General features: G+C 41.5%; 1 protein-coding gene across 8 annotated transcripts in view; it reads right to left on the reverse strand.

The window, feature by feature from the left end:
* The window catches only part of MBNL2 (muscleblind like splicing regulator 2), a 112,440-nt gene that overhangs the window by 27,665 nt on the left and 56,951 nt on the right, over positions 1-27,824 (reverse strand). For all 8 annotated transcript variants that reach the window (XM_082050001.1, XM_082050002.1, XM_082049995.1 and 5 more), the window contains 3 exons: positions 6,325-6,489; positions 3,089-3,289; positions 1,640-1,903 (listed from right to left, as the gene is read on the reverse strand). In XM_082050001.1, the coding sequence (XP_081906127.1) occupies positions 1,640-1,903; positions 3,089-3,289; positions 6,325-6,489 (630 nt within the window). The remainder of the gene's footprint in view (positions 1-1,639; positions 1,904-3,088; positions 3,290-6,324; positions 6,490-27,824) is intronic.

The raw sequence follows: 27,824 nt of genomic DNA on the forward strand, positions 1-27,824 counted from the left end.
AAGATGCTTCATCTTGCTTAGAGGCTAATGCAATTCCAATTACAGCTTATTTTAAAGCATAGGATATATATACAACCATTACTGAAGGACAAAAAAATGAATCCGCTCATGCCTCTCCCTTCTTCTGTAGTATATTGCCTAGAAATATTACTTTCTCTCACTGGACAATAAATATTGCACAATAGAAGATAATTAGAATAAAAAAAACAATCTCCTTTGCTTTAATTTCCAGATGGCATTCAACTTCTGCAAGCACATGAAAGTTTAACTAAAAATCACCCTGCTTAAAGCAGAGACTCGGGATACTATAAGAGAAAGAATATTAAAACTTAAGAAACGCTATTCTGTTCAGAGGTTTACTTTCTTGCATAACTTACCCTTTGTCCCTCAAAAAGTCCAGTCTTTGCTAATTTGCTAAATACAATAGCTTGGGGTAGTTATATACTGTACTGTTTTGTGTTTCTGGTAGGCTTCTTACCCAGAAAATAACTGTATTGTCTGTAACTATTACATGTACTGCCCACAAGTCCACAAACCACGTCTGCTTAATTATTCGTCCACTGCCAGCAATGAGGAAATGATTCTTTGATTTGCTGTTGGCCATTTTGTCTCCCAAGTCAGATCCTGCAAGCTTGATTTATTTACCTTTATCAATATCACTCTATTTAAATTTACCAGCTTTCCTGGTAGCAACTGTAAAATATACCTAATAATGGTAAATGGGTGGGTTGACTTCTCTGAACAGTTTTCAGTAAGAGCTTAAAATAACTGAAAATATAAAGCCCTCAGTCTCTTCTGACTACAGCTATTAAGCTTTTTCTTAATGATTCCCGTTTTAGTTTACTACTTTTAAACTTTCTTTTTCTCATAGAAAAATTGTATCATAGAGAGATTCCAGTAACTCGTCCATGACAGCAGGAAAGGCAGAAGTCTCTAGGTGTGAGATTCATCATCTAGCTAAAGTTAAAAAAGATATAGTCAAGACTTGTTAGACAGTGAGGACAGATGTGTACCTACAAAGGGTAGTTGTTTCTCATCCTCAGACAGGCACTAGTGGTAGATCAGAAGAACATGCTGGTTCTTCTCCACTACCTATAAAGTGAGACCAACATAGCCAGGCTCAGGTCAGATATCTGTCTGACATCTAAGGTGGGGCAAACTGAATCCTAATACAGTTTTCTTTTCTACTACCGATCTTTGAGGCAAAAGCTCTCTCTTTGCTTTTCTTCCTTTTCTTCCAAATTTCCACACATGTATCTGCCATCAAAGAGCTAAAACAGCGAATGTGCCCCTATTTTCCAGGGGTTAATAAAGCTCATCAGTTTATTTCTGCTCAGAAATGCTAGGGTCAAATTTAACATGTGATCAAGGCAGAGAACAGAAGTGGTATAGAGTGTCATTTGCTTCACTGTCTTGGATAGAAATACAGCATTAAAATACGGGCATAAAGAAAAAAAAAAGTGCTTCCTCCCATCAAGCAATAATAATAATTTTATAAATTCTTATCTTCTACCAAAAAAAAATAATAAAAAAGAGGCAAAAGAGAAAAGAAAGTACAAGCAAACAGCATTAAATTGAAGCAAAATAGGCATTAAAGAGCTTCTGTCAATAAAAGGCAGCTGTATATGGCAGCACTTACCATCACAGTCGCAGCTGCCGCAGCTGCCTGGGCTGCCACCGCAGCCTGGTTGGCTTGGTGTTGCGCCGCTTTGATTTTGGCCTGCAAATGTGCAGGAGGGTGAAAATACTTGCATTTCTCCCTCATGCAACGACCTTTTATGTAATCCATACACACGGTTACGGTGTTGTCGTTTGTGTCAATCATGGTGCTGTCTGCCGGGTGGGCAAAGCGGCAATCAGTCTCTCCGCGCGCGCAGTTTCCCCGCTGGAACTCCCTGCACACCTACGTGCAAAACAACACGCGTTGCAGGGGGAGAGCTCGGTGCCAACGCCAAAGGGCAAGGGCAGCCCCGTGCCCCCAAAAGACAGACCTGCCCCCTTCCCTGGTATAGGTCAAGCTTTTCAGCCAATTCAATTTAATAAAACCTTCATCATATTCTGGGAGAGGGAAATGCATCTGTTCTACCTTACGTGCTTGGCTCCTTGGGTAGCTCTGCGGGATGGCAGTTAAATGAATCTGACATGCAACAGAAGCATTCCCAAGCGCCTTTCCTTTTTCCTGTTTAGAATAAAACACCTGGGAAGGATACTTACTGAAGTAACTTGCCCCTGCATAACTGGAAATCACAAAATATCCAGTCCCTTTCTGACTACACTTTACATTCTTGCAGCTCCACTGGTAGGGAGGGAGTTCCTCTTGCTGAACCCACAGAAGACATGCATCAGGTACACTGTACTTTTTATGGAGTCCACAAACAAAATGAAGACCTTCCTTAAAAATAACTTTCAAAAACAGGAAAAAACAAACATACTGATTTTCCTAAGAAGAAATGTGCTCTCGACACTGGTGCTTGGGCTTTAGGGCAAGAACATTCATTTCTCGCAAGAGCCATTTGGCCTTGTCATGTTCTTGGATCACGGATTCCACGGAGCCCCGCTGCGTGGAGATCCATCAACACCAGGGAGGCTCTGCACGTAGCTGGGGGCTTGTCCCTTCAACCTACTGCAGGCTTGGTAACACTCGACAGCTCTATTTCTAGCTCAAGACTGAAGGGCTATAGAATTCCTCTGATATTGATCCATAAGGCTATAAAAGTCCCTCAGTAGCAACGCATAAAAACCATGACAGAATAAATACTGAAATAAAAATGTGCTTGTTAGATATTTCACCAAAGCATACCTTTGCAGGCATGTATACCTGAGGTACGTCGGAGGAGATGAATTTTAAGAAAGACGAAACTCCATATTGATGTCTACGTATTAAATCTGAGCAAAAGCACTACCTTAAAAATAACATTGTTTAACTACCACTGGCTCAAGCATAGAAATCCTGCCTAGTTACAAGGTCTTTTATTCATAGCGACTAAATTCAAGCATCGTTTCTAAAACAATAGAGTCCTTCCCTCCAGGATCTTTCACACAGCCTAACAGAGGATTGTATTTCTAGTCACGGCGGTGTCTACAGTACCTCCAGTTTATCAGTCCTGAGGAGTTTCTGGGTTGCAGTTGAACCGGGGACTGAAACTGGTGGACTTCCAGGAACAATGACGGGCGGCGTGGGTAGGATCTCGGTCGGGACTAAGCCAACTCCCGGTGTTACTGGCGTTAGGTAAGGAGCAAAGCTAATAGCCGTGTTCGTTCCTATTGTGGGACCCACTGGAAATGTGGGCTGCAAAATGAAAACATAGACCAAAAAAAAAAACCAAAACAAAAGACACCACAAAAAAAAAAAAAAAAGAAAACACAACAACCAACCCATTAATCAAGAGCTTATTAGTTGTCTTTTGCATGTTTGTTCTGGTGCCGATTTGTTTTCTTAATCAAAACATGTGAAACAGCTGGTAAAACACACAGCATACTCTCTTCTTTTAATCATGTAACACATTCCAGTGGCATACTAAGAACCACACTTTATAGCTCTATTATTAGAAAAGAGGCTGCCGATGCAAAGGGAGTCGTAGTTTGAACCTGAATCTCTGTGGAGGTCCAGCTTACATTGCGGGCTTATTTACACATCTAAAAGTAGAACTAACATAGACTTTACTGCTTTTTCTCAGTACCTGTTTTCCTTGAGAAAACAGGCTATTTTTCAAAGTACCAGATTTCATGGGTGAAGCATTATTAACTATATTAAAGCCATATTTTTAACAAGAGTATATATAATGAGCATGGCATGTAACTTCCATCTGTTTTCATGCTGTATTTTGCCACCTCCTGCAATTATATGTTACTATGGCCCACACATCGGAAAACCTCACCTTTGCGAATGTTTGTGTGCTCAGCTGTCACCAGTGGCAAGCAGAATAAATATTATAATCTCAGCTGGACACAATATTTAGAAAGGGATTATTCAGGTTTAGCTAGAGTTCATCTTACAAAAAAATTTGACTGGAACGAATGATATGGGTCTAAAAATCTGTTTCATGCCTTCCTACAGCGAGTCAGTGAAGTCATGACCAGAAGAAAGAGCACTTGTGTGATGCTAAAACGCAGCCAAGGCAGAATGGTGGGTTTGTTACCATCAGCTCGAGACGGGGGGAGGCAGAACATCACCATGGTCAGACCTGGAAAGTGCTTTAGTTCTGCAGAGCTGACATTTACCCTGGAGAGCGAAGCTACAATTACAAAATGAGGAAAAGCTATGCAGAAAAACAGGACAAATCTCAGATTGGCTTTATCAAAAATTAAGTTCCCAAATAAGTAGGCAGCTAGAACTGAACCACGCAATAGCAGAGAGTAGGGGAAGACTTAAAGACACTTAATGAAGCAGGAGTGTCGTTCTGTTCAAGGTGGCCCCTGCTGCCAGAGAAGGGAAGCCAGCCATGGTGTATGTAAAAAATACACAAGAGAAAGCACAGGAGCTGGAAGGGTTCTTTCTAACTTTTTTTTTTTTACTAAATTATAAATGAACGTGAATTAGTATCAGGAAGATGCTTTGAGCAGCACATTTGCCAAGATAACCAACTGTACAGAAACGGCATCTACCTGCCCCAGAGAATTAAAGGTGTTTTAATCAGAGATCAAAACTGCTTGATATCAAACAGCAGGGTTTATATGCCAAGTGCGAGCTAAATTCTTTAGAGCATAATAAGGAACATTTATATGAAACAACAGTTCAGGTATGCTGGGAACAATATGTGTTATGTAAAATATAAAAACCAGCTTTGTATCAGCTATAATTTTAAGAATAAATCCACATGTCGAATGACTTCTATGGAATTTTCTTTCACTTTTTATCCATTTGGTCAAGGCTGAGTCATCTTAATCTGGCAATTTATGTGAGACAGAGAATTGAAACCTGACACTTCGATCACAGCAATCAGTACAGAAGGCATTACGTCAATGAAATTGTAAAGTTCAAACAATGAAATGGGTGAGAATAAAAAAGTATAATTTTGCCACTTCATTTTTTCTTATAATACTACGAGGTGAAATCTATTACTTCATGACAACTTTTCTGGTGAAAACTCAAGCAGTATAAACTCTGGAAATATCAAAACACATTACACCAGTATACCAACATACATTTTGAGGAGAATGTACAAGAAATTCAGGGACTCCTGACACTCAGTTTTTGTTCATGCCTCCCACCTTACAGCAGATGTTCGAAGTGTAAAAACACATTTGGAAGAGGCATCTGGGGTGAGCTTCCTGTGACCAAATACAGATGTCTTCCTCTGAGATGCTTATGCTTGGCTCTTGTGACAGACCATGGAAAGACAAAGGCACTTAAAAACCCAAGTAATCTAATCCGAATGTAAACGTCTGAAACAAGCCAAGTGAATAGTAATTAGAAGTGCCTATTTCTTTTGATAAATGGTAAATAGGCCTTGGAAGCCCAACACAGAAGTTGATGCCAACACTCCAGATGCCCCAAGTTAGAGAAAGAAATCCCACTCCAGTGCCTCACACTAGACATTTGGATTGAGAAAACATCATTAGCAGCCATGTGTGAAGAGTTTAATTCCGATTACTTGCCTAACTATGCTTTGGAAATCTGGTACAACTAAGGAGCTCAACCGCAAAGGCAGCCCTAAGCAATTGACCGTTTTCATGTATATCCAAAGACACTGCTCATGCCTGCAAGACTCCAGGTTTATGTCACCTTCTGGATTTGAAGTGTCCTAGGCACCAGACACATTACCTCAAGAAAAAATGCTGAGTTTGTAAGGCTGCATGCACCAGCAGTTCTCTGTCTTATTCTGGGACACTTCAGATTTCAAGAGAGTAAGAAAATGCTACCCAGAATGCCATTAAGCTTTGTTCCTGGTACTGGGATTAAATACCATTTAAAGCCATTCAAACCCGCAGACTCATGAGAAACTTTGCATCCCAATTCAAATAGCTTACTAGCAAATTATTATTATTATTATTATTATTATTAAAATTTTCACCTCCAGAAGGATTATAGGTGAAAACCTTGCAAATCTAGACTAAACCTGATGTGAACTGATTGAAGAAAAAAAAAAAAAAGGAGGAAAAAAATAGCAAATTAGTCTGGGATCAAAAAAAGTATCAAATCTACAGCAACACTCCATTATATCTTCAAATTCAAATAGAAATGAACATATCTCTAGCATCTTGGCAATTCCTTAAGTCAACAGATGGGGACTATTTTTATCAATACTAGTTTAGAGAAGTTTTGCAGCTCAATGCAGTCTTCAACTTTACTTACCAATAACACCATCACAGAAACATACTTACCACTGGCTGTAGTGGTGACCCTGGAAACATGAACTGCATTTGCTGGGCAAGCATTGCTGCTGCAGTTTTTTGTTGGATTAAGTTGTTCCTGCCATTTATTTCCAGTTGAGTTTTTAAATGTGTTGGTGGATGAAGGTACTTGCAGTTCTCCCTTGTACAACGACCCTGGAAAAAGAAGTCACAGTAATTGGTCTACTGCTTTTGATGATAGTTTAATGCCTTCAAGCAAAATATTACACCATAAACTAAGAAAGAACTAATGAAATCCAGGGTGTTTCCTGGGAACTATGCAGCAAGCTGGGAGGAGCTGATGGCCTTGAGCTTTGCCTCAGCCCACTGCCTCTGATAGATCATTAAGGCTACCCGCCACAAAAATATAAAGAGAAAGGCTTTGAAACAGTATTTTCATGGTTAAGTACAGATCACTGCTACACAATTAATACTCCGAGTATTATCGAGACTGCCTGAACTGCCTCTCACGGTATCTTGGCTAGAGTATCTGGTCAATCACAGGAAGTTCCACTTAAATATGAGGAGAAACTTCTTCTCAGTGAGGGTGACAGACACTGGAACAGGCTGCCCAGGGAGGTTGTGGAGTCTCTTACTCTGGAGACATTCAAAACCCACCTGGACACATTCCTGTGTAACCTCATCTAGGTGTTCCTGCTCCGGCAGGGGGATTGGACTAGACGATCTTTCAAGGTCCCTTCCAATCCCTAACATTCTGTGATTCTGCGGAATTTAAACATCTTTAAGAGAAATGCAGCTTTCAAGCACGTATTAAAAAAATGATTGTGTGTTCATGGCAGTAAGGATCTAAACAGGCCACTTTCTGCTTGTGTTCTCTTGTACATTCACCCGTATCACAGTTCACTGCCTTCTGGCCTCCTGTTTTTACTACATCAGCACAACTTTGAACTATTTCCACTCAAGTATAAAAGAACAGAAGTCAAGCTGGTACTTTCACAGCCTAAATTTAGAAGCAGCTCATGGAACCAAATCCAAAAGCACACAGCAAAACAAGAGCTCTTGATCAACCCGAAAGTACTTTTTAGACAGTTATGAGACGATAAAAATAAGGGTGGGCAGTCACCTCTAGGGTGGCTTGTGCTGGAGAAGATGAACGTGGAACACACCTCTACAAGCACTGCATGCTGACAAAAACATAAGTAGAACAGCATAAGACATGCTGATAGTTTTTTTCCACCAGAAAGGGAAATTGTGGGGTGCACCAGCAGGTTGTGCAGCTGCAGGGTAGGATCTGCTGAAATCAGAAACTCCTCGACGGCACAGCTCACAAACAGTCACAAAATTTTAAGAGCTGTGACCAGAGGACCTAGAGCATCAGACAAACTGCATTTGACAACTTGTAGGAGGTAAGTTTCCAAATCGAGACATTTTTATAAAGTGCTTTTTAAACTTTCCATTCACTGGCTTTGCACTTCGCCGCTGAGCAGGAATATCCTCCTAGAGCCAAGAAAACACGGAGATCCCTACGCAAGAGCAGCACACACGTATGCTGACTCTGCATACACATACATATGCACATACTCTGCTACAAAACCTTCAGTACACTTCGAATGTCAGTATTAGTGTCATGCTTTTTACTCAGACATTGAAACATTGGCTGATTCTGCCTCTAATCTACTATAAGGATGTAATGACTACCTACACAGAAGTAAATTAAATGTGTCTGGGAAGGTTCTCCCATACCCAGGCCAAGAGGAATGCAAACAGCTATGTTTATGCTACTAAACTATTGAGATCAGCTTTTAGCTGAACTGTGCCTGGTCACTTTTTGGGAGTACACTAAACAGAGGCTGGCAGTTCAGAAAAGCTAAAAATTTAAGGAAAAAACCCTGGTCATGGCACTGAAGAACACTTCTTACTGCTGTTTTAACCTGCCAGTATAGGTGCAACCACTTTCAGGACATTGTGCCTTCTTTCTGATTTCTGTCATGCAGGTCACTAATTCTGTTTTAATGGAGTATACAAAAAGGAATATTACTTTGTCACCTGGCATGAGCAGAAACAGAAATAGTCATGATTTGATGGACACAGAAAAAGGCTGGCTGTTCCATTCAGGGGAATAAGGCCTTCATAACGTCAAATCAGAGCACCCTCAATGCAGGTAATGAGCATACATATGCTTTTGTGTTGGCTGATTTTTTAACTAAGACCTGTTTATCCTTAATCTATTTCCTATATGAATGGCTCATACAGCAAATCTGAAAATTAAAACAGCAAAATCAAATCAAACTACTCTACTTGATGGAAATAATCTACCCGTGAAAAGAAGAGTGCTCCTCAAATAAGGACTGAGAGCAACTCTCAACCACAGTGGCTTTTGAAGCTCGTGAAGCCTGAAGAGTTCCTTCAGTGAGCCCTCCGCTCCCACCCCTGAAAGCACACGGCTTCTACATATCATCACTTCAACCTCTGCAAAGCAACCCACAGTGCACAAAAGACTGGTTATTTCAGAAAACTTTCCAAAATAAGCCAACCATACAAAAATGTACTGTCCTCTCTAAACTTATTCATGTCTGTGCCTCATTTACTAGTTTTTTGAGCTCCTGGTTAGCAATGAACGTACTATAAAAGAGTTGTGTGGCCCCATCACGCTACTATAGATAGTTCTGTAAACAGATCAAGCTTTGTTGAAATGAAATGACCCAAAATAAACCACAGTGGAATGAGCACTGAAAATAGTGAGCAGATTAATCCAGCCCTAGCTACCAAAATTAAATAAATTCTGAAGCCAGCTTTCACTTTTTTGACCTACAATCATTGGGGGAAAATGCCTATATAAGCAACTTTTCATTCCTTTTTTAACAAATGCTCCATGTCCCCATGAACTCTTGATGAAAATAGTTTCAGAGAGGAAACAGGCAGATTCTCAACTATCAACCAATGCAGGAACAAATATTCAAACTCAGTTCAATGGGATCCTGGAATTTTGTTTATTAAAAAGTCAAATATGACTTGACTCAGTTCAACTGAGACAGCAGCACGTATCAGCCAAACAGAACAGACAACTGTACACCACATGCAGGAGCATTCAACATGTTGGGTCAACATCTATAATAAGAGCCCACTTTGGATTCTTGCAAAAAATTATTATGCTAGTGAGCTACCTCGTAATAAATACAGAGACAAAACTGAGTGCTTTAACTTTAGGATGCATCAGTATGAAGCCTCTGGAGGAAGGCTTGGTTCATCATAGCTCTTAAAACCCCGGCAGTTCAGGAGCTGCTCCACAGACATTCAGTCCCCCTGGCACATGGCAGCGCAGACACTGTCAGCAGGATGGGGCAGGCAGCAGGGGAAATAATTGCTCCATACAACTTTTAACCTGCTCCCACATATAAGCCAGAGTCCAGAAACGGAGGGCGCAGACAAATGGGTTTGAAGCTCGGGCTCTAGAAACTCTTGCCACCTGGGAATTGAAGATTACCAACAAGCATATCATAAGCTGTTGTGCACCTCCCATGCAAGTTCACCCCCCAAAAATCACCTTCACTGAGCTGCCTCCTTATCTGCAATGGATAGTAATGACGAATCACAGAATCATTTCAGTTGAAAGAGACCCTCAGGATCATCAAGTCCAACCATAACCTAAGCTAACTCCAGCAGTAAACCATGTCCCTAAGAACCTCGTCTAAACGCCTTTTAAACACCTCCAGGGATGGTGACTCCACCATTTCCCTGGGCAGCCTGTTCCAACATCTGTCAACCCTTTCTGTGAAGAATTTTTTCCTAATATCCAGTCTGAACCTCCTCTGGTGCAACTTGTAGCCATTTCCTCTCATCTTATCACTTGCTATTTGGGAGAAGAGATCAACACCCTCCATGCTACAACCTCCTTTCAGGTAGTTGTAGACAGCAATAAGGCACCACACTAAATTCCCAGCACCCTCTTACTCCCCTCATCCTGCAAGGACGGTACCTCCCCTCTGACCCTTCATTCCTGCATCTTTGTCCTTACACATAGTACCACATTTTAGACAGCTAACGGAAAGTTTTAGCAGAAAAAAACTGCTTTTCTACTACTAATTATCCAGAACCGGAACATGCTGTGGCTCATGTCGGGGCTGTGCCACAGGCTTCGTTCCACTAAAGAAGTGGGAAAGGGAAAGATTGCACCAAGGAGCTGGGAACTCCAGTGCCCACCAGCCAGGTGCCGCATTGAGAGGCTCTGCTTCTGCAGGAGCAATGGTCTTGCAAGCTGCTACCTCACTTAATGAGCCATGTTACACCATTGACTTGCTTTTTGTTTTTTTAAATCAATAGATTTCCCTATTGAGAATAATAACTAGTTTACTTAAAATCATTGGCACAATACAGCCCACAGACTGGAATATATCAAAAAGTTAGGTATGTGCTAAGAATTATTTTAAAATAAGCAAAATGAAGCGAGTGCAGAAGTAACACTGTGAAACTCTGGATACTAAAATAACTACATGTTGTACAACCACATCTCTGCCTTGAATGTTTTACAGATCCATAGTTTTCTTCAATATTTTACTATTGCTCTAATAGTAACAACAGTAATAATTCATCCAGGCCCAGGCTGGGAATTGCTTATGCACAATAATGAGTTAGTTTTCACTTACTAAAATTACCTTTATATTTCATCAAAATAAGATGTTCAAATTAAAAAGAAAAAAACAGGCAAAACAATGTTTATCATGTTACACCATTGACTTTTTCTTTTTAAATGAGCAGATTTCCTTATTAAGAACAGCAGGTAGTTTGCCTGAAATCAATGGCACAAAACAGCCCACAGATTGGAGTATATTAAAAAGCTAGGTATGTGCTAAGAATTATCATTTTAAAATTAGCAGAATGAGGTAAGTGCAGAAGTAACACTAATAACAACTAAAGCATCCACAACCATTTTGCTCAGGTACTGAATTCTGCTTTTAAGATGGGAGTCAATACATATTCTTGGCATGCTAATCATAAAATCACACTAGTAAATATAAGAGCCCAAATCTACAGTCAATCCACAACTGCTGAAAAACACTTTTCTGCAGCACAACATGGTGGGGTTTTTTGGCAAAAGGGGAGGCTAATTCAGGTTGGAAGGGATCATGAAAGGTCCCCAGGCCAACCTGCTCAGAGCAGGGTCAGCCCTGGGGTCAGGCCACGTTGCTTCAGCCAGGTCTTAGATATCTCCATGAGTGGAGGCCTGCATAACCTCTCTGAGGAGTCTCATCTACTGCTTAGTTGTCCTTATAATGAAGATTACTTCCTTTATATTCAGTCTGAACCTGTCTAGTTCCAGCTTACGCTGTCAGCCTTATGTCCTCCCACCACACACAGCTGCAAGGAGCTGGGCTGCACCTTTGGACAACCTCCTTGTCCTTCAAGGCTGATCTCACAGGAGCAGCATCACTGCACAACGTTGTCAGGTTGTCTTCTGTTAGTTTGCCTGTCTCAGGTTTGAACCCTGAGGGATACATGTTAGGTTTTTTAAACCATACCAGCTACATTAAGACTCCCTCTATGCTTTACCTCATAGTTAGTGAAGGAAGCAGCCATGGTTACCTGCCATCCTATCAAAGCAGCAGTGTCATCCGTCATCAAAACAATCAAATTTTTTGTATTTTCCTTAAATACAGTTGAAATGGGGAAAGTCCAGCTTGAAGCTAAGCGTACAAATCCAAAGTTAACTGAGGCAACTCATTGATACTATTAGTGAGAAACAACAGAGCAAGCCTCCCCCACCTCACAGCATAGCCTAACATCTGACGTGGACACCCCATCATATTTAAAAAACAGATTATCCAATGAAGAGCAGAAACAGGGAGGCCTCCTTCTTTGCAGACATCTGTCCCTTGTGTCAAACCTCTCTCCTCAGGGTGCTTCCAGCTCGCCCTCAACTCTGCTCTCCCTAAACTCACAGCTTCCTTCTGCATCCCCTCCTCTCCGAGAACTCTCTCCCACCTCTCCTAACTATAGACCAGGAAACAACCCACACGATAAATATAACTTGCTTGAGCCGCATGTGTCCTGAAGGACCAGCCAAAACATGCACGTGGCTGGCGGACCACGCTCGAGAGCGGCTCAGTGCACGCTCGCACCTTTTCCTTAACAGGGTAGTAATTTGGATCTCTCTCTTCTACCCAGACATTGATTTTTGGATAGCCAGTTAGAATTTTACAATATGTCTTTGAAATGCCAGTGTCCAGCAACTTCGGTTGAAATTGGCCAGGGTGTTCAGAAGTTTTTAAGGTGATGCTGGCAAAAAAATATGGGTAGTGCAATTATGCAAAACCTGTTTCCTTAAGAAAACAAGCTAAAACTAACAAATGCAGATGAAATGGTATGATCTCTCACTATTGAATATGCAGTCTTATTAAAAAAAGTATATGACTTCAAAGACACGGATGGTTTTAGAAGGCATCTGAGCAACTGGTTGTACAAGGGCAAAAAGACTTTCTGGTTTCCAGCTAGACACTCTGAGATCCCAGCATTTGCTGGAGTTACAAAAAACACACACACACACAATTTTTTTTAAACAGAGTAATAATTACCTGATGTCACAACCACTTATCCTCTTGGAAAAAAAAAAGAAATTTGCAATTTTCTGTATCTTGCAGCTTCAGCGAACATGTTCGTAAAGATCAGATCACATTTTAACAAACTAATGCACTTGCAACTGTGGGCATGCAAGCTAGCTAGCTAGCCATCACCTGTTTGTTATTGATATTAGATACCTGGAGATATTACATAGTGTTCAAGCCTTGGCAGAGCGAGAGTGCCACAGGCTGCTGTGTGGGGCGGTGGCAGCACACGGCAAGAATAGCCACAGAGACAGCAGTGTCAGCAGCTGCGGAGGTACCTGAGCCCTAAATACTCCTCCGGCAGAGTTTCTGACAAGAGCAGAAACTGCTTCTTCTCCTTCGGGGTTCCTCCTCAGCAGCCCCCTCAGCGAATTCTGGTTGGAACGTGTGTGGCCCGACCCAATCAATTTGACAGTTTCACCATTGCATAAATCAGGAACTTCTCAATTCCAATAATCCCGGGCTCCCTGGGGCTAAAAATAGAGCCAGTCAGTAGCAGGGCAGGGTATTTTGAGATACTTAAGCTTCTGCTTCTGTCCATAGACAGCCACACTAACTCTACCACCCCAGAACGTCCAGTTCAAATGTTATTTTTCAAAAGCAGAAACACCAAAAAGGAAAAAAAAAAAACATGAAAAAAAACCTGTGTATTCATATGCAGAGAGGGATGATTCCTCTTGTTCTATAGGACTTGCATTCATGCATTTCCCTATATATTTTAATATGTCAGAGCTCAACCACCAGCAGTACTTTCAACGCTCAAGGAAAACCACTGGACTTCAGTTCGGGCTGAGTTAAAAAGTATTTTCTACCTAGGATCACAATGCGAGAATGCAATTTTCCAGTGCAGGTCTATCTGCTTCCTAATTTGTCTCAGAAAGTAGAAAAACAGATACCACACCTCCATTAATGTATTTCCTTTGCACTTGCTATGAATCTGTACCATCTCACACAATCTGTAGGACTACACATGCCCGTCAAGTTAAGCATATATGCAAGGGCTTAGGAGATTTAGTTAAGCCTCAAGAATGACAAGTCATAGATTTTTAAAAATGTAACTTAGCACTGTATTTCTTCCTTAAGGTATACAAAAAGCTTCAAAATTTTGTTTGTCTGTTTTAATAAATGAGACACACTTCCAAAAAAAAAGGAAAATAATTTCAAAAAGACCAAAGTGTACTAGTAACAGAAATATTAAGCTTTTGATGGAGTGTTCAAATGCCTCAAACTTAACTTGTTGTCATATGCCTTACCAGCACAAAGACCTAAAGGAAAAAAGGTATTTAAAAAAACCACAAGCATCTCTTATACTACACTTGAAATATTTCAGCTGTTGGATCTGTTTTACTGGGAAGGAGGGAGAGGGGTGGAACACAAACCCAAAACAAACACACAAACAAATAAAAAACACCAACAAAAGCAACTTAGAAACTTCACTGAGAAATTAATTCTCTATTTCTAAAGCCACCTTGCAAGTCCACCCACCAACGTTAGTGAGTGTGCATACATATTTATATGCACCTACACACTTTTGTTTCAAGAAAATGTAGAAGGCAAATTCACTTTCTTACTTTAAAGTAGAAAAGGAAAAGAAGGCAAAAAATTCTCAAGTGACTTCAGCTTGATTCTGTAGCCAACACGCTAAGAAAACCCCTTAGCTGCTCTTCTAATGGTTTCAATTATTTGTAAGAAACTAAAAGCTGGTAAAATAAAAATGGTCCTTTTATTCACAAAGTTAGAGAACACGAACTGCCTGTAACTGACATACGAAACAGAAAAATATTGAAGAAAAACTGAAGTCTTACAGAAAGATGGAATGTCTAAATGATATAAGAGTCTTAACACGAAAGACTTAATAGAAGATATTTATTTAAATGGAAAAAGACAAAATGTTCTATTGAAGAGCACATTTGCAATGCACAAAGAGCTCCGAGTCTCTCAAGATGCTCTTTCAAACTAATGTGGACAGGATAGCTATAGAGAATGGTTTAATAATTTGCCTTGCAATATCAAGGGAAGTGTACTCAATATTAAATTGCTCAGAAGAGAAAGAACTCAAGCAGATATTGCAGACATCAAAAAAAAAAGAAGGCACTTATGAAATTGTAAGTTGACAAACATCCTTGAGATTACTTTAACAAATAAATCAAAGAAAATTCAGACAAAGAAACAACAGTTTAAACTAATATCCATTTATTTTATTTCTGTGTTTACTGCCTCAAAAATAATTCAAGAATAATAAGGAAATAAAGATTATTTCTTGCTCAATTATGTAGCTCCATTTCTTTTTCTTTTCCCATTTTTCCCCCTCACTGGCACTGAAAATCTAAACCAGTTATTTTTACCTTAGCTCCATGTTTGGCTACCAGCATCAACAAATAGATTACAAGCAACTGTGGACAACCCTTGAAATAAATCTTCACTCTAATGCATACAGGCAACAAGAGGCAGCCAACTATTAGTACAGGGGAAACCCCCTAAGGAATGAACATAAAAAAGTAGAGGGAAGCGTGACCTCATTTAGCTAAAATTCCTCAAATGTCTGACTTCTATTACATGGGTGGTGAGACTTATCACAGGATGGGTAAATCATATCCTGAGCTGCATCAAAAGCAGTGAGTTAAGGGAGGTGATTCTGCCCCTCTGCTCCGCTCTGGTGAGACCCCACCTGGAGTCCTGCATCCAGCTCTGGAGCCCTCAGCACAGGAGAGACATGGACCTGTTGGAGAGGGGCCAGAGGAGGCCACAGAAATGATCAGAGGGCTGGAACAGCTCTGCTGTGAGGACAGGCTGAGAGAGTTGGGGTTGTTCAGCCTGGAGAAGAGAAGGCTCTGGGGAGACCTTATTGCAGCCTTTCAGTACTTAAAGGGGCTTATAAAAAAGATGAGGACAGACTTTTTAGCAGGGCCTGTTGCAATAGGACAAGGGATAGTGGTTTTAAATTAAAGGACAGGAGATTCAGGTTAGACATGAGGAAGAAATTTTTTACAATGAGGTTGGTGAAACACTGGCTCCGGTTGCCCAGAGAGGTGGTAGATGCCCCATCCCTGAAGACATTCCAGGCCAGGCTGGACGGGGCTCTGAGCAACCTGATCTAGTTGAAGATGTCCCTGCTCATTGCAGGGAGGTTGGACTAGATGAGCCTTGAAGGTCCCTTCCAACCCAAACTATTCTATGACTTTGTGATCCTATGTGAGGTCGCCTTGTGCAGGCTCTAACAAACATACAGCTTCTTCCATGGCAGGACCAGGTGCAGCCTGTCACGTGGCTCGGGATGGGTTGCGGTAGCAGAGCAGCGATTGAAACCCTCCAACTCTGCCCATTCAGAGAAGTCAAAGTATTTGCAGATTCCTGCATTACATAAAAAAATGTCTAAAACCTTTATGAAGTCTCACCATACAGCATTACACACAGTTAACTGATGACTGGGCAGCAATAATGCATCCTCTCATCACAAGGACTGAGTATTTTCATGGAAGACAGAAGAGAGCTGTGTAAATTGCAGGTGTGAACACATGGTAGCTGAGGGTGCCATAGATTTTTTGCTGGTAAACAACATACTCCACCATTAAGTTTAACTTAACTGAACCGAAAAAGAAAAAGATAAGAGCTTGGAAAGAGGCAATTTTCTTCAACTTTTCTCAATATTTCAAGAGCTGACGAAAATAGCCATTCCAGAAGTAACGCCTGTAAAGGAAGGTAGTTGTTTCACTGCAGGTCAGCTGGCAAGAGAAAAGGCAATGAAGAACAGCAGAAGAGCAAGCAAGAGGATGGGCACGGTGCCACTCCCTGATGTACCTCTTTCCTCACCTCCTTTACAATTCCCATAAAAGCCTTCAAGCAAACATGTGCTGAGTTTACTGCAAGCTTACTCACACAAACAGGGCAGATTAAACTCCCTTGGTTTGGAAACACCACCTTGCAGTGAAAAAGTAGGCAAAGATAACTGCAGAACTGACAGCCAAGCCCTGAGACACCTTATTTCTCTCTCAGTGGCCTGTGAAAGAAAGTCACTATGTCTAGCACACGGACTACATCCATACCACTGTAAGCAGGTTATAGAACAAAGAGCAAGTCGTGAGTACAGATCTTTGCCACTGTGAGCGCAAATGGTGAGTGGCCCAGCAAGGACCAGGCTGGCACGCCAACAACAGTTCCCTCAACAATGCAATAGGAATCTTAACATCCCTCAGAAAAAAACATAAAATCAGTTACAGAGCATCAAAAAAGAGCAGGAGACATGCCGGCTGTGAGGAACCTGGCCGACCAGATCAGAACAAAATGGAAGGAGAGTTCTGTAAAATCGACCATGTCAGCCTCCTACAGTGAGCTGCCCGCCCAAGGGAGGCTTCAGAAGATACTTCACATGAGAGTTGCATGAATGAAAAAGATTTAGAAAAGGCCCATCATTTGGAAGAGTCCCATCATGTGGATAAGGCACATTGGCAGGATTTAGCAAGCTCCTTATGTACCATGGGACCCCACTGGTGTGCTATTGAGAAAGACAGACTTAAAATACTGGGAGCAAGCGACCACCTTGGCCACCAGTGTGTCACGGCCCCAGCTATTGAGCTGGAGGCCCAGCAGGCATGAACCGCTACGGAGGTGACCAGATATGCCATCAGCAAGTCCCTCTGACACTCCTTGTAGGGACACTTTCACCCCAGCAGGGCCATCCCACACCCATGAGTGTGCCAAACAACATGCCGGGGCTCCCAGTCAGGCTGGGGCTTCCTGGGCCTCTTCCTCCGTGGGCATTTCGTAGTTTCTTGGCTGGCCAATCGCTTGACAAACAAAAGTAAAACGCAAGGGCCAAGTTAAATACACAAAATGGCCAAGGACACCTTACATAATTGCAGCGATGGAAAGCCTTGTTCCTCGGCAGAGAAGGAGTGTTTACCCACCCTTAGCGGCAGCGCCGGAACCGCAGCTGCGTTATTAATAAATCATCAGCTTTGCTCCCGGGACGAGCCAGCGAGGGCTGGAGTCTGACACCAGCTCCCAACTCACTGGAAAGTTACTGAAAACACACAGAAACTTCTCGGTGTTTTAGAAAATCCATGTACTTGGAACCACATTAAAAAAAAAAACCCACAAAAATTAAAGAAAACACTTGTAAAAAATGAAAATATATTTGCATTTCCAAAGAAAAATCACATGGAATATACACTGTGCTATTCCTAACTGCAAGAAAAGGGGCAAACAAATTATCAAAACAAGATGAAAAGACACTGTGTCACTATGCGACCATGTACAGAGAGCAACCAAGTGTGCCCAACCTGAAAAGCAAAAGGTAAGCAGGCACCTTTCCTAGCCTTTCCCCTACCCAGTCCATGCTTCTCCTTCTTCTGGGAACTGGTTTCTTAACATCAGTGATAAGTTTCAGTTCCTATTTTTTCTTGAAGTCTGACACACCTCAGATTTCCCTTTTCAGGGAATGGGGAAACTGGCACTACCAGCAGGAGGGGCAGTGAGACTCCTGCCCCAAAGCAGCAGAACATGAGAATTATCACTGAGAAATATCCAGAGAACCAAACAACTAGATCAGCCTAAAAAATAAAGGGAGGAGGGTGACAAGAGGTCCAGAAATTAAAGGAAGAGGAAAGAATGAAGCCTTGGCATTCCAGTAACCAAAAAAAAAAACCCTTTTCTTATTGCTGAAGGGCTCTCTGTCCCCCTCCACTTGGTATTAGGAAGATTCCAGAAGATCTAGCAAAAATAGCAAGAATTATAAAGTAGTTACATCTATCTCAAATGGCAGCTTACAGAAATAGGCAGCTAAATCACAGTTATGAGAAAAGATAAGACACATTAAGAAGTTTTATTACCTTCCTTGAACACTATATTCATCTAAGTACTATAATATGTGATTGTGATCTTGAGAGTGCTTATACCTTCACAATACTCAGTTGAAGGATCAGATAATAAGGCGGAAAATAAGGAGGTGATTGGTGACAGCCAACAAGGCTTCACTAAGGGCAAATAGTGCCTCACAAACTTAGTGGCCTTCTATGATAGGGTTACAGCATTGGTAAATAAGAGCAACTGACAAAATCTATCTGAACCTGGCTGGACACGTTCCCGTGTAGCCTCATCTAGGTGTTCCTGCTCCGGCAGGGGGATTGGACTAGATGATCTTTTGAGGTCCATTCCAATCCCTAACGTTCTATGATTCTATGAACTTGTGCAAACCATTTGACACTGTCTCGTATGCCATGCTTCCCTCTAAACTGGAGACACGGATTTAATAGATGGACCACTCGATGAATAAGGAATTAGCTGGATGGTTGCACTCAAAGAGTTGAGGTCAACAGCTCAATGTCCAAGTGGAAACCAGTGAGGAGTGGCATTCCTCAGGGGTTGGTACTGGGACAAGTGCTGTTTAACATCTTTGTTGGCGACATGGACAGCGGGACTGAGTGTATTGCCAGCAAATCTGCCAAAAACACGGAGCTGTGTGGTGCAGTTGACATGCTGGAGGGGAGAGATGCCATCCAGATGGACCATAACAGGCTTGAGAGGTGGGCGTGTGTGGACCTCATTAAGTTGAACAAGGCCAAGTGCAAGGTCCTGCACATGGGTTGTGGCAATCCCAAGCACAATTACAGGCTGTGCAGAGAATGGATTGAGAACATCCCTGAGGAGAAGGACCTAGGGGTGTTGGTTGATGAGAAGCTCAACATGACCTGGCAATGTGCACTTCCAGCCCACAAAGCCAATTGTATCCTGGGCTGCACCAAAAGCAGTGTAGCCAGCAGGTCGAGGGAGGTGATTCTCCCCTCTGCTCCACTCTGGTGAGACCCCACCTGAAGTCCTGCATCCACCTCTGGAGTTCCCAGCACAAGAGGCACATGGACCTGTTGTGGCCAGAGGAGGGCCACGATGATGATCAGAGGACTGGAGCACCTCTTCTATGAAGACAGGCTGAGAGATTTGGGATTGAAAAGCCTGAGAAGAGAAGGCTCTGGAGAGACCTTATAGCAGTCTTCTAGTACCTAAAAGGGACCTACAGGAAAGCTGGAGAGGGACTTGTTACAAGGGCATGCAGTGATAGGAAAAGGGGTAATGGCTTTAAACTGAAAGAGGGTAGATTTAGATTAGATAGAAGGAAGAAATTCTTCCCCATGAGGGTGAGGCACTGGAACAGGCTGCCCAGGGAAGCTGTGGATGCCCCATCCCTGGGAGTGTTCCAGGCCAGGTTGGATGGGGCTTTGAGCAACCTGGTCTAGTTGAAGATATCCCTGCTCATGGCAGGAGGGTTGGAACTAGATGATCTTTAAGGTCCCTTCCAACTCAAACCATTCTATGATTCTATGGTAATTTTTCTTTTCCTTAAGACAGATTCAGCGCTGACTAAATATAAGCCTAGGTTAATCTCAAATTAAAATACTGCATTTAGGTTTTCCAACATATATATCCACCACTTTCAGGGAAGCACACATATTGGACTCCCTACCATCTATAATACTGTCACAACATTTTCAGTGTGTTCCAATGTCCATGCTACCTGCTTTTGTCAATGTCATGAGTAGATGCGGTGACATCAACTTCAATTACATGACCACATCTACTATTCTACACAACCTCCTTTCCCAGACTGTGAATACATAGTTGAATGGTATTTCTTTTAACCCTGACAGTCAGTGGGTAGTAGTACTGTACAATTATCTCCTGACCTGAGTGCAAAATATTAACTTCCTTTTAGGTCTATCTATAGGTCTGGCTCTACAGGATCACATTAGGAATGGCTTTGTTAAAATTATTAATGGATTTCTTGGTCTTCTTGTTACACTAAGCAGCATTACTCCCACTCCACACAGTACAAACTGAGACCAAATATGGTTCAAGACCTGAGAAATGCCTGCCTTTTTCGGCTGCAGACCTCTACCCTCCTTCCACTTCACCATTGCATCTGCTTTGCACATGCAGGTGCTCCACTAGACTCCTACTGCTCTTGGATTTTGGGAGTTCAGCCACCAAAGGGCTAGTGGTGAAGATGCCAGCTTGAGGGACTTGCTCACTGGTCTCCAGCAGAGTAGTGAACGCCTGACCAGGAGGCCACCTCCTGCCAGCTCTGCCACAGCCTATCTTACTCAATGTACAAGCACCATCTGGATGGGGACCTGACCCCTTCCACAGGATGTGTACTGTGACGTGTACTCACTGAAGGCAAAGCTGGAAAACAGCAAGAACTAAAGTTAGCTGGGCAGCACATCTCCGACATGTTTTCCTCAACTCTTGTCTTCCACCTAGTCCAACTCCCACCTTGTCCCAGCTCTCCTCTTCCTTTCCTCACCACTGGCATCGTCTCTTCCCTGCTCCTCACACCGGTGCCTGACAGCAGATGGAGCAAAAGCCGAGAGAGCTGCGTTTGGTCCTCAGTCTGGAGCCAGCTGGGTGCGCACAGAGCCTGTCTGATCCGCACACCAGCCCGCGCACAGCCTCTGCTCAGCATACAAGGATGGAGAATTTTCACGCTTACAAAATGACCAAATTTGGGTGAAATTTCATGAGAATAGCATAAGGCAAAATACTGATATCACAGCAACCCTTCTGCTGCTAGATCTTGAGGTTCAGCTGTAAACAATGAGAAATGAAGTTCATCATCGAACTCATTTTAAGAAACACTTCAGAAGGAAAAACAAGGTATTTACGTCTCAGCTGTTTCTCAAAAACGGTTCAAGTGTTTCACCAAAACTTTAAATAAACACTGTGAGTCAGTCACTCATATGTTTCAGCCCAGATAATTGTATTTTGAGAGTCTTACAAACCACAGAAAGGGAAGATATTATTTGGAAAATGGTGGGCAAGATTAAATCCAGGTGATGATGATGGCGGCACACTCTTGGTAATAAAACACTAATGTGCCTCATCAACACACCCAACCAAAGGCTAATGATCACAAGATCTCCAAGCACTTATGGAGAAATAAAAGTATTTAAACACAATGACTGTAAACAAAACATTCAGTAATGTGTTAAAAATGAAATCTGCTGGACCATTTGTCCAGAAATACTTTGGTGTAAGTGGTCATTACACATCCCAGCTTATGTGCTCCACAGACACAATAGTTACCAAACATAATTTCAAGGCAAACTCTTTTTTATATTTCAAATTACATCAAAAGGGATCATTTACTAGTGTACCAAGGCTTTCCAGTGTCATAACAAAGCCCAAATGACCTAGGCAGAAAGAAAAAAAAAGTCATGACCATTTGACCTGAACAAGGATGACTTCTCTGATTTGTTTTCTTTAGCATTTTGAAGATTATACTTTCCCACCCTAGCTCTCAGCAGGTAAAAGTAGTTCATCAAGTACTGACAGGCTATTATGAGAAGCGTGCAAACCCACTTGGATGAAGGAACCACCTTTGTGACTTGTTCTTCCTTCCCCTTAAAGTGTCTACAGGAGACAAGTAGGTTCCCCTGCAACAGTGACAAACTGCCTGCTTTCACCATCCATCTCCTGGAAGCCTTCAGAGGTTTGGCATCCCTCTCATGTGTTTCTTGGGAGAAACTAACACAGGTTCTGAAATACTGTCCTCTAAACAGGAACCAAAGGACCAAATAATTTATGACTTTCCTTTGTGGGTAAATTGTTTTCACTGCCTGCACCTTATCTGAGCAGCAGTCACAAGACGGAGATTCCCATCAAACATCTTTTTTTTCTCAAAATGCTTCCCCCTGTTTGGGTGCCAAGTAGAAGGAAGAAGCAGGATGCCATCAGAAGCTGAGGGCACAGCCAAGGCTTCCGTCACTCCTTTTTATGCCAAAGTGGCAACAACTGAGTGAGAATCTCTAGGTGAAGATTACACCACCTGTGGCTGACAGACCTTCTCCCTCTCTGTGCCTGAGTGGAGAGAACAGAAGCACTGGGAACTTTGCTCTTTGGAGAAGGAACAAGAAGAAGACCACAACCACCAAGACCTCAAAACTGCATGCAGCATTTGTGAAGGTACCTGGCTCAACACCCAGACTGGTGATGTGGATGAGCCGTGTCTTCATCATTCCTGGGAGAATCATTCATCACAGCTACACTGCAGGACTTTGGTTTAAATATTCATTATAAATGTCACAAGGCTGAAGGATATATTAAACTAAAACTCCACAAACCAAACCAAAGTTTTATGGAGGAAAGAAAATGCATCATGATCTCATGCTTTTCAAAGGGGTAGTTCTTTTGCAGCCAGGAACCATGAAGTACTTGTTTCTATTTTCTATTTTTATTTGTCTGATACGCACATCACAAAGTGATCAAAATTGCCATGGCACATCAAGTTTGATCTGAAGGATATTCAAGTTAAAATGTAGTATGGTAGGAAAAGCTAATCATAATTGAAACAATCACGATTCAGATTTTTCAAAAAGCACGCAGACAGTCTGGAAAAGAAGTATTTACATGGCCAAATCAGTGTTTTTTCCCATGCTGCTGCTTTTCAGTGAAGAAAAATTGTGATGGATGAGTACCATTCATCAGGAGAAATAGTCAAAATATGAGATCACTAACCAGAATCTAGACAGGGTTTAACCAACTCCCTTGTTTAATCACTGGGGAGTTGGTGTCTGGATGGAGAGATGTCAGGAGTTTAGACAGTTCTACAAATTTAAAGCTAACATATTAAAACCATTTTAGCCAGCCTATAGTACCCAGCAATATTAATCACGGGTTTCCACCACAGCAGAGAGAGGACTCCCGCTCAACCAGCAGTGGTATACGTAGCACTAAAAGCTATTGTGCCACATTAGCAAGAGGAAGATTAGAGTCAGGCTTTCTTTGCCCAATGTAACGTAAAATCATGCCGAAAAGATACAGCTCCTGATACAAGCCATTGCCTACCTCCTACTGCTTGTTCACAAGCAAAAATATAATTCTTCAAGCTCTTATATCCCTATGCTATATTACTTAGTGAATAAATTAAAGAACAAAAGAAAAAAGAAAGATCTACTTTTGAAGATGTTCTCACATCTTCAGGCCAGTCTTGGGGGCACGTAAGCTGCTCTGTAGGGGGCAAGTATCAGGGTATCCACAAACACACTATGGAAACGCGAAACTCATTAGGGATCCTCTGGAAGACCTATGTGCCAGATGGAGCATCTTCACACCAGGGCAAAGCTCTGACTGCAGGCACTGTTAAACAGATCACAAGCACACAGATAAAAGATGTGAGAGGCTGGAAGGACTGCACTCATCCCCCCTCAACTGTAGGCAAGCCATACACTCAGGTTGTATGGGTTATATTCAGGCAGACCAACAACAAAAGAAAAAGTGAGGTTTTTATAAGGGTACCCCTATAACTCTAAAGATGTAGTCTCTGATGGAGAGATTGCTTTGGAGAGGAGTTAAACGTGAATGTTCCCCAAGCACGTTATTATTAGCTTTAGAATTATTTAGTTCCATTTGCTTTTGTAGATTTTTAGATACCTTAAAAGCAGAGTGATTAGAAGCATCTTGCCTTCCTACAGCAGATCATGTAGAATATAGTAAATAATCTCAGTCTTCCTTGGCAAGTAACTTCAGTAGAAAGGAAGAAACTGGCAACGGGGAAAACATCTTTTAATTAATTTTAAATTGACATTAAGACTACAGCTGTGCTGTTAACATTTTTAAAGAAAACTGTATCCCGCAGTAGATGTCACTGGGCTTTTTATTCATTTAACTTTACCATCCCACACTGAAAAGCCAAGTTTCATCAGCAAGTATTTATCTGAGTTCTTCTCAGCAATAGTAGTCCCAGTCTCAAAGTTTCAGTGAATAGAGAATGCCAAATTAGCTTTATATGTCAACTCTGCTTTGAGAAGAAGAAACACAATGAATTTTAAAGGTATCGAGGCTTCAATAGATGGTTCATCATATGCACAGCCACCTTCCATACTGTAGACCACACTTTATTAGTTTTCCCATGCTATAATCCTGAGAACAATGAAATAGCGAGACAACAAAGAATGGGGATACATGCCTGAAGGATTCTCTTGGATGCTTGTATTTAACAAATAAAGTGTTCAGTTTTAACTAGTTAAGGAACACTTGATTAGCATATCATAGCAAAACCAAAGAAAAGGTAGGAGCTAAGAAAAACCTCTTCAAACATCAAGAAGAAATGAAACAAGCTTATAAATAGAGTTGCCCGCAAGCAAACAATTTCTGGAATGTACTGGGGGAATCAAAGAAGAATCCCACAACAAAGGAGATTGCAAAAGCCAACCCAGTTTAACAAGTGGAATTACCAGTTTGGAGACTACAGGGACACAATGCAAAAACACCAGCAAGTCTGATCCAAAGAACTTTTTCTCATCATTTCACGAAAACCCCAACGTAAAGGCCAATCACTAGGTAATTAAACATGGCTTTTTGGAAATACAAAGTCTTCTACAGACTTGTTAGCTACTCACGGAGTACTAGAATTAATGAGAAACTGAAGGTCTCTCAGAGTAAAGCTGAACAATTCAATCGCAGTTGGAAAATGTTAAGCTATTGAGTACCAGACAACAAATTATATATCATTAAAGAGCTGTCTGCCAATTTATCATGTACTTCTTGCAGACACACAAAGAGCTGATAACCTATGAAGACCTCTAAAACGTGATTCTAATGCTTTAAATCTACCTTTTATGCTTGCTATTAAAACCAACACACACACTAGACTCTAGATATCCAATGAAGTATTTTTCAGATCTCTCTGCAGCTAAGAGGATGATGACAGCCCTTCTATGATGGAAATGTGATGGCTACCACTGCTCTCCAACAATCTAAACCACTCCAAAAACCCCCTAATGCTGTCAGGGAGTACTGGCAATTGAGCATTTGCCAGTCTGGGAATGAAAGAGTCATTTTGGGACATTTCTTGGTGTCCGTGCGTGGCCCAAACAGGCCCTGTGGCCCATGGATCCAGCTGTCTATGAAGGCCAGTGGAGTCCCTCAGCTGTTGGACACCACACCATACTCCACAGCAATATTCAGTGCTCCCAAGTCCCACTGCCTCTTCCCACACGGACAGAGGGATTATCCAGGATGGCTCCAAGCAGCTGCACTGGGAGGTGTGGGATTGCTAGCGATGACTAGAAAACAAGGCCCATCTCTGAGGACTCAGCAGAGAAGATGACCAAGAACCCTGCCCAAGCCAGCTCCCCTCCCCTCAGCACTGGCAGATCCCACAAAACGTGGGGTGGGCCAGCCTGAGCTTGTGTGTTCAAATAATTAGCACCTATTAAATGGTCTTCAGATAAACATCATCTTCCTTTTGGAAAAGTAGATTATACACAAAACCAACTGCATCCAGTCTTTTCTTTTGGTCATGTTCCTAAGTAGATGGGAGCCTAACATTAATATTCCCACATCTCTTTAGCTGCCCTATAGTTAGAAAAAATAAAAAATTTAGATTTCCAGAATATTAATTTCTTTGTTTAAACCTCAAATAAAAATACATGTTGGCATTCCTTAAAAAGAAAGTACTTCAAGGACAGTGGAGTCAGATAAAAATATATTGCCTGTTGGCTAGTTGACCATCACCGGAGAAGTGAAAACTGCTGTTCCAAGTACAGCAGCCAGGAAGTATTTAGGACAGATATTCAGCCAACTTTAACTCCTGAGCAACAAGTCAACAAAGCCCAGTATCTGTAAATACTCTGACAATTTATAACACAAAAAGAAGGGTCAAGGTTTTCAAAATTTCTAGGCCCTTTTAAAAATAATTTAAAAATATTTTTTAAAAAATATTTTAAAAAACCCAGTATAGGAAAACCACTAATCTTGGGGAAAATAATTAAACTGGATGATAGTGCACATAATGATACAATCAGTTCTAATGACTAAATGGGTACAAGTACAGTGAAAGTAACGTAAAAATCTAACTTTGATGTCCAAATGTAGAATTTGGTTAAAAATTCTGTGAATACAAATCCTAATCCCAACAGGAAAGCTTTCAACGTTACATCTGGCTATGTAGCATGATTAATGCCTGGGAATCTTAAAAGACCTTACTCTAAGCCTACCATTTGAAGACTACCTTCATTAGTCCAATGTCATTAACAAAAGTATTTCAATAATTCTCAGCCATGTCTGGGCTCCCTGCAGCATTCCACAAACCTGTTACTGACTTCAGTGGTATATGAATTAGGAGTACAAAATAAATTGACATTATAAGGCAACAGAGTTCACATTTCTATGTCTGCTTCTTAAAAAAACAAAACCAACCAACCAAAACAAAACAAAAAAGCCCACTACCAACCAAACCACAAAAAACCCACACCACGGTAACATTTTCTTATTCTACATATTAAAAGGAAAAAATATTTAAGGATTGAAATTAATGTTAAAATACAGAAGTTTCAAAAAGAATGTGCGAAAGGTTGTGGTCATGGGCCTCTAAAGTTTTGCTAAACTGACTATTTAATGAAATGTACCATCTACAGTTTTGACAAATTATTATGGAATTTGGAAAACTCCTGGTGCTCTCCCATTCCTCTTCCTGAGCAGCAACAGCTACCAAGTCTCGGGTAGATTTTGTTTCCTTCTGACATCCCTTTTCTCCGCTCCAGAGGGCAAGCTGGGGTAGGTCCCCTCTTTCCCTGCTCTTGGGGGTCTCCACTCTTCTCCTCCTTAAACATCCAGACTTTCTGCAAGTTGCACGTTTTATTGCCTCTGCATTTGGTAGAGGTTAGAATCAGGAACACTTCTGTAATTACTTAGATGAGCTGTTGTACACCTCTGAATTTGTCTTCATACTCTCAAGAGCAAACCACAGACTCCCCCTTTCTCACGAGCTACTGCAGCTGCATACAAGCAAATAAATAAAAATCACTTTTTCTGACAAATGATTCAGCATTTAAGAAAATAAAAACAGCTGCACTGTGTTAGACCAAGGTCCATCCAGCCCAGTATCCTGTTTCCAAAAGCAGTCAGCAGCACATGCCTAGGGAGTAGTATAAGAACAAG

This window comes from Streptopelia decaocto (assembly GCF_964273445.1).
Source record: "Streptopelia decaocto genome assembly, chromosome: 1".
In the NCBI taxonomy this organism is placed as follows: domain Eukaryota; kingdom Metazoa; phylum Chordata; class Aves; order Columbiformes; family Columbidae; genus Streptopelia; species Streptopelia decaocto.